The following is a 12,052-nucleotide window of genomic DNA, read 5'->3' on the forward strand; positions in this document are numbered from 1 at the left end:
TTGTGGCCTCTCCCGTTGTGGAGCACAGGCTCCGGATGCGCAGGCTCAGCGGCCATGGCTCACGGGCCCAGCCGCTCCGCGGCATGTAGGATCTTCCCAGACCAGGGCTTGAACCCGTATCGCCTGCATCGGCAGGCGGACTCTCAACCACTGCGCCACCAGGGAAGCCCAGTGTAATTGGTATCTTAAAACATGTAGGAAAATATCTAATATAGATTTGGGCATTTGATACCATGGCTACACAGTTAAAATAACTAAAATATAACAAAGACTATTAAACTATTTTAGCCATCTTGATACTGGTTAAAAAAAGTCTGCATATTTAATCTGGTTGTTCAGTTCTTTTTTTTTTTTTTTTTTTTTTTTTTTGCGGTACGCAGGCCTCTCACTGTTGCGGCCTCTCCCGCTGCAGAGCACAGGCTCCGGACGCGCAGGCCCAGCAGCCATGGCTCACGGGCCTAGCCGCTCCACGGCATGTGGGATCTTCCCGGACTGGGGCACGAACCCGTGGTTGTTCAGTTCTTAATGCTCCCAAGCAAACTGTATAACACGACTTGTTGTTTGATTATAAACATGTCTAAGTTAAAACAAGTCATAATAAAAATACTTTGCCTCCTATTGTAGACCTACTTATTTTTTACAACTGTGGTTATGCTTAAATTTTATATTTTATGCCTCTCGCTTAAGACTGAAAAGTGAATGTATAAGACAGTAAAGAATTCACTAAAATATATTTCCCACAAATCACCTTAATACTGTCTAGAATTTTGCCTCCCAATTTTCAGAGATCAGTTAACACATAATGCTGTACTTACCATGTACCTGTTGTACGTTCAGTATGATTATAAATTGATACAGAGGCAATTGCTAAAATGTATAATTATTAATACATTCATATTGCAATTTTTTGTAAAATATTATAAAACAATTTTTTTCACAAACCTCTTGTACAACCACTAATAGCTCATATTAATTCAGGTAACAGCAGTGAAATGTATCTTGTTTATAAGCTTTTCATTTAAAACATTTTTCTTGCTGGGATCACCTCCTAGTGTGAAAGTTGTCCAAAGATAATAGCACATCAATTCAAAAGTGTGATAGATTTGAGAACACAACATGCTGTCAGCATGAAATAGTTTATCAGTCTCACTAACTCACTGTGTCACAGCTAGAATCATTACATACTTGTTTTTTGTTTTCATGTCAAAATATGTAATTTACATTCTAATGCTGATTACTCACTTGGAGGATATTTAATTTTCTTATTTAAAATGTTTTTCTTTAAAATGAATGCCATAATTAATTTAAAGGTAGTACAAGAAGAGGCATTTTAATTAGTAGGAGTCTAAAATATTTCCTTTTTTTGCAATTCAGGGCTGCACAGTATATTACTTATACTATAAAGCATTTTCAGTTAGATTTATAATAATAATACCTTTATATTAGAAGCAAAATAATTAGACTATTTTGTTTTTTGGGTTTTTTTTAGAAAGTACAGTTTTTTGTTTTTTTTTTTTGGCTGCGTTGAGTCTTTGTTGCTGCGTGCAGGCTTTCTCTAGTTGCGGCGAGCAGGGGCTACTCTTTGTTGCAGTGCGGTGGCTTCTCTTGTTGCAGAGCACGGGCTCTAGGCGCACAGGCTTCAGAAGTTGCAGTGCACGGGCTCAGTAGTTGTGGCGCACGAGTTTAGTTGCCCTGTGGCATATGGGATCTTCCCGGACCAGGGATCAAACCCATGTCCCCTGCTTAGGCAGGCGGATTCTTAACCACTGTGCCACCAGGAAAGTCCCAATTAATCCATTTTGAACGAGCCCTGTCCAGTTCTTAGAAAATTTACACACACACCCACACACATGCACACATCACCTTTCCTAGACTCGTCCTATTTAAAAATTAGCAGAAATAAAATGATCAAAATGCAAGGTGAAAAAATATTGAGGTTCAGTTTATCATCAACTCACTCGAGGTAAATTTTATTTTTTCTTAACTGTTTCACCTTGTTAGTCCACCCTTGAGACAAGCCTCTTCCGTTTTTAGATCCCATTAGATAATTTTTTATTCTTAGTTAAAGCTTTTGGCAAGTGCTGCTGCTACCATAGTGGTTATTGAAGAAGTTAATTAAAAACTAGTCCTCCGGGGCCTCCCTGGTGGCGCAGTGGTTGAGAGTCCGCCTGCCGATGCAGGGGATACGGGTTCGTGCCCCGGTCCGGGAGGATCCCATATGCCGCGGAGCGGCTGGGCCCGTGAGCCATGGCCGCTGGGCCTGCGCGTCCGGAGCCTGTGCTCCGCAACGGGAGAGGCCACAGCAGTGAGAGGCCCGCGTACCACAAAAACAACAACAACAAAAAAAGATAGACTTTCATCTTTCTTTCTTATGTTTTTAAATTAATGGAAATTATCATGCAAAGTAAAACTTCAAAACTATAAAAGAGAACATTACTGATTTCCCTCACGTCTCCTTCTGGATGGTCCATCTTGACGGTTATATGGCCCTCCTCACCTTTATTCATGCTCAAAGCCACAGGCATTTATATAATCTGTTGGGTCTCTTTCTTAGTTTCCAAAAGTGGGATCATACTCTACAGACTACTTTGCAACTTGTATTTTTTTTACTTAAAATATATATAGTAGGCTTCCCTCCAGAACAGAAAACATAGGTCCAAACCCACTCTTTCTGCTAGCCACATAGTCTTCCATGCAGGGAATATATCACATATTTAACAGTTCCCTTTCTGGTAAACATTCCAGTTATTTTAATTTTTACAACCATGCTATAATAAACATTATTTGTACATGTCTGTTTAAGTCCAGGTGATTTTATTTCTCCCGGATATATTCTCAGAGGTAGACTTTCAGTGCTAAAGAATATTTTAACTTTAACAGAAAAAATAGTTTCAAAGACTAAAGCAGCATAATAGAAGGCAAAGAAAAAAATGATAAAGGAATAATGAAATTGTGTAGCAGACCCCCAGAATCAATTGCTTTTTAAGAGAACAATTCTTGGTTTCAGTACCAATTTCTGTACCAGTGACTTATAGTCCAACTCCTCATTGCAAATTTACAGTAGGGTATATACACACTTGCAGTGTGGTCTGAAAGAGAGCCAACAGATAATAAGTGCTGTGAAGATGTACAGAAACTGGAACTCTCATACCCTTGTGGTCAGAAAGCAAAGTGGTGCAGCCACTGTGGAAAACAGTCTGGCAGTTCCTCAAAAGGTTAAACATAGAGCTAATACAATATGACCCAGCAATGCCTCTCATAGGTATATACCCAAGAGAAATAAAAACATACGGTGTTCCATAGCAGCATTTTCATAATAGCCAAAAAGCAGAAACAACTCAAATGTCCATTAACTGATAAACAGATAAATAAAAGATGATGTGTCTATACAATGGAATATTATTTGGCCATAAAAAGAAATGACTACTGTCACATGCTACAATGTGAATGAATCTTGAAAACACTATGTTAAGTGAAAAAAGCCAGTCGCAAAAATCTTCGTATTGTAGGACCCCTTTTCTTTGAAATGTCCAGAATAGACAAATCTATAGTGAGAGAAAGTAGATTAGTGCTTGCCTAGGGCTAGAGGGAGTGGTGGGGTAAGAGGGGAAATGGGAGGTGCCTGATAATTGATACAAGGGTGATGAAAATGTTCTAAAATTGATTGTGGTGATAGCTGCACAGCACCACGTGTATATGCTGAAAACCATTGACTTGGACACTTTCAGTAGGTTCATTGTATGGTTTGTGAGTTAATATCTCAATAAAGTAGTTTTGGAAAAGAGAAGAAACAAGGGAAATAGAGAGAAAGGGCACAATCTAAGCATTAGAGAATCTAGACATAACGGGGGAGAGAACACCACGGGTTCTCATGTGGGACCACCCTCCTCTGGGTTCTGCAGTCACCCTGTGTCACTCCGAGGCTAGTCCCTCACATAGAGGCTTTTCCGTTTCAACTCACCCAACCTATTGGTGACCATCACACGGCATTGCAGCTTTGAAAAATCCCTTCTTGTTCGGACTAGGTTATAGACACCAAGTAAGACAAAGGCCATTTTTTTCCCAACCCCCTTCTTTTATTAAAGAGGTAGCTGTGGGCTTCCCTGGTGGCGCAGTGGTTGAGAGTCCGCCTGCCGATGCAGGGGATACGGGTTCGTGCCCCGGTCCGGGAGGATCCCATATGACGCGGAGCGGCTGGGCCCGTGAGCCATGGCCGCTGAGCCTGCGCGTCCAGAGCCTGTGCTCCGCAACGGGAGAGGCCACAGCAGAAAACTAGTCCTCCAAATACCTTTTACTTTCCTTCTACCAGTTAAGTACTACTCTTAACTGGTTCTGTCACTCCCACCCTTGAAAACACGTTTTAATATAATATGTAAAGGATGAAAGAAAAAGCTTCACCTGTAATAATGAGAGTTCAGCGGGGGATTTCTGCACCCTCTGAGCTTCAGGGAAACAATTTTGTTTCATCATGTAGCTTTGTGGATCAGAAGCTACCACTGCTGCGACCTTTGTCAGGGTGTGTGTGGTCGTGCACCCACCGTAGCCAGTGCTGGGAACAGCACCTTGATTGTCACAGCTTTGTCCTCAGCTGCTTCAAAGGAGAAAACTTAGGGAGAAGCCATGTTGTGAGGGAAAATACTCTTATTTTTTTCCTTCCCCTCAAAGTAGCAGATGTGTAAAGGAGTAAGGAGGTTATATTTGTGTGTGTGTATACAGTGCTTTTAAAATGTTAGAATTGAGTTTTCCAGAAGTCTCTTCTAATAGATAAAGAGAATGAGTAGAGATAGCTGTTTCTTTCCTAGATAGATTTTAATCCAGGTAATACATTGAAGCAAAGTTTTTAGAGGAAAAAAAGAATATATAAAAACAATTCCAGCCAAAAAGGTTAAGAGTAGAGAAATAGCATCATCTCTATGAAGAAAAGTATTGAAACCTTTTGGGAAGCTGTAAATACCCAAGGTGAATTATCAGCTAGCCTTCTACATGACTCACAAATCCAAGTGTCAAGTTCAAAGAGAAAAGGAAAGAACTCCCTAAAAGAAGGTACTTGTGAAATAAGATAGTATGTTGCTGAATGTTTGATAAGCACATGGAAATATAGATACCTCTAGGAAACAGAAGAGCCAGGAGAGAATGGATACTGGTGTCTAATTTAGAGATAAAGTAAAGGCCAATAAACATGGTAGACACTTAAAAGTAGCAATGAGATTAAAGAGGATGAAGCAACCAATTTCTTAACAACCAGGTGAAACTGAAAAGGAGGAACAATGGAGGGGGGGTATTGGAAGTAAGGAATTGAGTGAGATGACACAAAACAATGAAAAATATCTAAACCATTTGATTGTGAGATCAGATGGATTGAGCCTCGTATCGCACAAATTACAGTTGCTGTAAATTGACCACTTGAAGTGACTTAGCAGCAGTGACTGTCTAAGCAGGAGTCTTTTGAACTGATTTTCTGTTTTGTTACACAATCTGGATGGGAGTCTTGAATAAAACGTGGTCCCCGGACCAGCAGCGTTAGCTGCTGGCGTTCCACCCCAGACCTTCTCTAACAAGTCTGCCAGGGATTCTGATATAAACTAAAGCTTGAGAACCGTTGCTTTACTGTATGTAATCGTCTCAAAGTACACTTCTGCTCATGTTGGTGCCCTGACCCTTGACTGTGTAAGCTCACAAGGCCCCGCCAAAACCTGTGAGTCCATCAAAAGTCTGATGGAGCCGTTTCCAGGAGAAAGATAGGTGACTGCAGAATACCTTTTGCAGTCTCGTGCAGATGTTAGTGTGGGTAGGCTTCTCCCTGAAAATTCATGGCAGCCTCTGCAATCTCTTAGTTCCGGAATCGTCGCAGAACTGCTTAGGGCCATCCTCCTTGACTGATGGAGATTTCTCTCCAAACAGCTATAGGTATTTAAGCACAGTAAGTAATTGCAGATGTCTCTTGAGAATCAGTTGCTGAAAGGCAAGGAAAACCAATAGGAACCCAGCCTTGAATAGAAACAGCTAATTTTCTACCTGTGCTTGCTTTCTTTAGTTTTCTGTTTAATAGCTGCCAAAAATTTTATATTTGCTTGCATCATTATCCTAAAGCACACCACTTAAATAAACTGCTTTTTCAAGTCTTTTAATCAGTTACCAAATGTTGCTAAATATATATTTAACAGGTAATCCACTTGGCTTTGGAGTTGAAAAATCAGAATTTGATAGTGAAAATTCTAAAGACTGTTATAATGAAGCACAGGTTTTAAGGTTCAGTGTGCTCAGATAATAGTTAATATCATCTTTCAGTTTTATCATTTCTTATAAATATATACTGACAGGGTTCCCCTGGTGGTGCAGTGGTTAAGAATCCGCCTGCCAATGCAGGGGACACGTGTTTGAGCCCTGGTCTGGGAAGATCCCACATGCCACGGAGCAACTAAGCCCGTGCGCCACAACTACTGAGCCCACGTGACGCAACTAGAGAAAGCTGCACACAACAACGAAGAACCAAAGCCGCCAAAAATAAATAAGTGAAATAAATAAATTTATAAATAAATAAATACTGACAAATATTTGGGGCTGTTTTAACTCATGCAATATTTAATATATATACTCTCAATAATAGATTACAGGTAATTGAGTGAGTGACAATGGGCAATATGAAAGGTAACACACAATAATTCAATTTTGTATATTTTGAAAATTTTTAGTAAGTATTTTACCTTAAAATGAATTCTAGGCAAACCATCCATTGTTTGGGCATCATCAAGTGACTAAAACTATTTTGAACTCAGTAGTTAATTTTAGCCTTCATATATTACCAGGTAAATTTAATCCACAAGTGTGGGACTCATTTGCTTTAAATCTGAAAATGTCATTTCAGAAGAGCTGTTTGACGTTGAGGAAATCTTATGAGACCTTTAATAAGCCTCTTAAATCCAGAAAGTTATATTTTGCTGGAAGGAAAAAGAACCTATAACTTAAAATTTTCTTAGCTCTTAAGTGAGAACTTTGGATTTTGAAAATGTTGTAAATTTGGCCAAATATTGCCAATCTTTCTTCTTACTGGCACATTGTCTTTGAAATCAGAGCATCCAATTTGCAGCAAGCCATCTATATTATAGGTAAAATTTTTATTGATTTGCCTAGAAACATAAATAGAAGGCAAGGCATCAAGACATTTAAACAGTTCACATTTAGTTTGATGTAAATTTCTCTCTCTATTCAACAAAGACTATAAGAAGAGGAAGAAAGCATCATTTCCTGTGCAATAGAGCCTTTCTCCCCATAAGATGTAACAGGTTTTAGACAATAGAAATAGTTTTCCAGGTGTCTGTGTGTCACCAGTAAAGGTTTCAGCTGTGCCTTAGGGACCGGAACTGAACACTGACTACTATTCTCTTTTCATTCTAATCATTTGCTTTGTTTGCTCATCTCTCAAAAGGTTTTTAATACTGTATAAAACATGGAAGGGGAAAAAAAACCCTCTTTTCTATGAAGATAACCAATTATGAAGTTGATCTAATTAAAATTTCATTCAGTGGTTGCACACTTTCTTTTTGACTTTTATCTTCTATCCTAATGTCCCACTGAGGAAATGACTCACATGGCTTTGAATGATGCTATAACACATTTTCCAGGGATGCTTCTCATTTGGTTCCTATAATTGCCGACTTATTAAACCATGTTCTTGATTTTAGAGGAGTATCATGATGATATTAAGCTCCTGAACAAAAGACTAATATTAACCTGTTTGTTTCCTGGTGATGCTTGTAAGCTTACAATTTAATTGTATTTTATAACTTGTTTAATTTTGTACTTGATGTTAGGATCTTATAAAATGAGCACTGAATAAATTGATATTACATATAATATAGAAAGGCACATTTAAATTTACTCCAAAAATCTGATTATTTTTCCACTAAAAATCTTAACAGTAGTAAGTTTTGTGGTGATTACTTTGAAAGACAAAAACAATCAAAAGTGAAGAGTTACCAAGGAACAAAGTGTACCTGCTGAGAGACTGAGTAAAACAGCAATTAAAAGCAATTGTAAGTGGTCTGAGGTAAAGGTAGATAGAAGTTATGACTGGACATATAGAAGTAATTCAGTGTGTTGTGCAGGTTCAGTACTTAAAGCATGACATTTCACTTGAGAGTAGAAGGAAATTTGAAATGAAAATGTTACTGTGCCCATTCTTGGTGTTTGCCAAACAAATTAAAAAGAGGAAGTTGAGGGCTTCCCTGGTGGCGCAGTGGTTGAGAGTCCGCCTGCCGATGCAGGGGACACGGGTTCGTGCCCCGGTCTGGGAAGATCCCACATGCCGCGGAGCGGCTGGGCCCGTGAGCCATGGCCGCTGAGCCTGCGCATACGGAGCCTGTGCTCTGCAACGGGAGGGGCCACAACAGTGAGAGGCCCGCGTATAGCAAAAAAAAAAAAAAAAAGAGGAAGTTGAGGTATAAGAACTCAGAAGAACTTCTCCACCCTGGCAAAAGAAAAGAAAAGAAAAGAATGAAACAGAGAAAAAAGCAAAGGAGAAATGCTGTAAAGGAAAGAATGTAAGATCCTCTTGACTGGTTGAATACTGGTGGGAGGAGGGGGGCAGGCAGAAAAGAATAGTAATTGAAAATTACCCCTAAATCCATCAGTTAGAGGAACATTAAGGACAGAGTTACCAACAGTGACCAAAAGGTGGGAATGGAGACAGAAAGAAGGACAAGGAGATTCAGTCTGTGTCCCTACTAATTTCCTTTTTTGTTTTTTAATTTTTATTTTATATTGGAGTGTAGTTAATTTAAAATAGTGTGTTAGTTTCAGGTGTACAGCAAAGTGATTCAGTTATACATATACATGTATCTATTCTTTTTCAGATTCTTTTCCATATGAGTTATTACAGAGTATTGGGTGTAGTTCCCTGTGCTCTGCAGTAGGTCCTTGTTGATGATCTGTTTTGTATATAGTAGTGTGTATATGTTAATCCCAATCCCCTAATTTATCCCTCCCCCAGCTTTCCCCTTTGGTAACCATAAATTTGTTTTCTAAGTCTGTGAGTCTGTTTGTGCTTTGTAAATAAGTTCATCTGTGTCATTTTTTAGATAGTAATTTAAAATTTGTGGCATGACCCAGAGGAAGATCCATCACAGAGTCAGTTAGAAATATAAGCTAGAACCAAAGGCGGAAAGCTGAAATGAAAAGGTTGGTGTGAAGGCAGATCAACAAAGACACGGATCTTTCAACTTCAGAGGAAAAACGAGCAGCTATTAATTGTGCTTAGCACTGAGTGACCCTCCCCTTTTCTGTTTTTGCTGCCTCACGGCGTTACAGTTAATGATGCCACGCGGTTCCACGGTGCTTGTCTGTTGTTGTTAATAGAATCCCCCTCAAGATTCCAAAGCCACAAAGCAACTGTTAGTGTTCGGTGACCTTCTGCACCAGCCGCCTTTGGGGCTTTGAAATTGATTTTCCCCCTCCCAGTCTCCGATAGTCTCTCTTCAAGTGTGCATCTCTCGTTTGTCACCAGAGTGAAAATGGTGGCACAAATGGCAGAGGAACTGGAGACAGGTGCCGTGCAGGGCATCATTAGAAACATCAGAACGAGATCAGCCTGCTCCGGTGTGCCCTGTGTTACAAAGAAGCTGCTGCTGCTTCTGCTTTATTGCCGAACACAATGGGGGCCTATTCTCACAGGATACACTTGTCCCATTCCCAAATATGGTCTGAGAAGGAAAGAAAATCCCTGCCTTTATTCTCCAAACCTCATGTGGATGCTGGGTCAAAAGCATATGTTTTTGACAGTAATTTTTGCAGAATTTTTGATACGTGAGAAGCACATTCCCAAGGCTGTGTGACTGGTGTAGAGTCACAGGGTGGGAAAGACCATCAGAACACAGGAGCAAGTGCCTTACAGAGAGTTAGATGATGAAAGAATTTTCTGGAAACTCCTTGTATGCTCTTCATGTAGCTGAATTCCAGTATTCATTTATCTGTTCATTTATTAAATATTTGTGGAATTCTAGACCTAAACTAAGCATTGTGTTCAAGCTTGAAACAGTTTTTTTTTTTAATCCTAGGCTTAAAAATACAGGTAAGTCACAAAATGCACTTGTCAGTGTGTTGTATTTTCTGTATTGCAGTGGAGAGGACATTGTTGACTTTGGAAAGACGGCATCCTGTCAGAACCTAAAAATGGACAGATTCCTACCAAATCTGAAACCAAGTGTTCTCTATAGAAAGTAGGTTGACATAGACCTTTTCTACTAGTCTGGTTAATGTCTAAGAGGTTTTTACATGTGGATTTTAACATATCTGTTTTGAGGCTGTAATGATTCTTAAAGGAATCATCCTCACATGAATGCCATCATTTGTAAATGGTTTCAAAATACATCAATTTAAGCAGTCTTTACGAATTCATTCTATACTTACACCCTGGAAAGCCATCTGAAAATATTGAAGACCAGTGATTCTAAAATATAATTGACGGGTGATTTGGTTTCTCTTTCAGTGTTTTATAATGTTTCTTTATTTACTATGCACGTACATCTCCAAGGCACTAATTTAATGCCACCCCCAACATGGATAGTCATTTAGACAGAGGAAGGGGAAATGCACTTCAGAGCTTTAAAGTCATTGGCCAAAATAACCCCCAAAACAATCAAATTCTATTTTCTCTTGCAGCAACAAAAGTAAATTTATGTATTAAATAAGTTAGGGGACTTCCCTAGTGGTCCAGTGGTTAAGACTCTGTGCTTCCACTGCAGGGGACACAGGTTTGATCCCTGGTTGTGGAACTGAGATCCTGCATGCCGTGCAGCACAGCCAGAAAATAAATAAATTACTTGAGTTTTACAAAATAAACTAAAAGACTGTATGACAATATAAACAGTACGGTCCTAAATTTATTTAAAAATAAATACAGTTAGAAAGTCTTTGAAAGTAAAGAGTCTTCCGTTCTACTAACCTTGATGAGCAGTGTATTTTTGAGTAATATATCTTTGTTTTCAACAATATCTCACAGTTGCATTTTGCTTTAAGAAAAATAATAATTTCATAGTCGTTCAACTCTAGTTCTTAAAAGAGTTCCTTGCCAGGATCACCAAAGCAGTTGGACATCATGTATTGATACCGCAAATTTTGGAAACTAGAAAAGGGATGTCTAATTTGAAGTCAGCATGTGTCTGACTCCTTGTCTTGAACCATGTTTTCAGTGTTGAAGCTAAGATCATAATCTTTAGTGGTCCATAGGCTGAGGTTCAGATCCCATTTCCCATTGAGAAATGACCCAAACCACTCTGAATAAAGCTCTTAACACATTTTCCAGGTTCGGGTTTGCTATAATTTCCAGCTTTTATTTATTTTTATTTCATCATTTGTTTATTAGCTGTGGGTCTTTGTCCAAGGTACTTAATTTCTATAAGACTCACTGTCCACATCGGCACAGTAGTCACCATTTTATTTATTTTACAATATTTACGGAGCAACAGTTATGTACCAGGAACTTTCTAGGTCCTGAAAATACTTAGAGGTGAATGAGGCTTTGTGGAATTTACATTCTAACTGGAGAAGACAGACCAGAGATTTGTGCAGTGGACATACCATTCGTAGCCATCAATTTAGGATACTAGACAAACAACTTCATTTTTTTATATTTCTGTCTCGGTTTTATTTGAAACTCTCATCCCTGGAAGCTTTGCCCGGGTGCTTTGGGTCTCTCCGTCTCCCACCCAACCCGTCGCGATGCGGCGAGTGCAGCAGGGAGTCCCAGGGGCTTCAGTCTTCGTGCTGTTTCCTCATTATCGGTCGCAGCGTTGCTGCCACGACAGCTGCGTTCCTGTCTGCGCAGCCCCCCTTGGTCCAGTTTCTCTGCTACTCTTGAAGCCGTACAGGTCATTCTGCTTCCTGTGAGTCATGCTCGGATGCAGAAATCTCAGGGAGGTTCTCCACAGCTTCATCACCTCAGCCCTCCACCCACTGGTTTTCTCTTGGGCGCCCTGTGGCCTCTGCCGGCCTCTGTCTGAGGTTTAAGGACACGCGTCTTCCATTCTCAGGGCTGCTGATCCGCTCCCTGGTCTCC

The 12,052-nt window shown here is 39.7% G+C and overlaps 1 protein-coding gene across 7 annotated transcripts in view; it reads left to right on the forward strand.

The window, feature by feature from the left end:
* Positions 1-12,052, forward strand: part of TENM3 (teneurin transmembrane protein 3) — a 330,131-nt gene that overhangs the window by 150,867 nt on the left and 167,212 nt on the right. For 4 of the 7 annotated variants that reach the window (XM_082608816.1, XM_082608813.1, XM_082608814.1 and 1 more), the window contains one exon: positions 10,116-10,214. The exons of the other annotated variants lie outside the window; for them this stretch is intronic. In XM_082608816.1, coding sequence (XP_082464942.1) covers positions 10,168-10,214 — 47 coding nt within the window. In that variant the 5' untranslated portion in view covers positions 10,116-10,167. The remainder of the gene's footprint in view (positions 1-10,115; positions 10,215-12,052) is intronic. 7 annotated transcript variants of the gene reach the window in all.

The sequence above is a fragment of the Mesoplodon mirus genome (assembly GCF_964341445.2).
Source record: "Mesoplodon mirus genome assembly, chromosome: 20".
NCBI classification, from domain to species: domain Eukaryota; kingdom Metazoa; phylum Chordata; class Mammalia; order Artiodactyla; family Ziphiidae; genus Mesoplodon; species Mesoplodon mirus.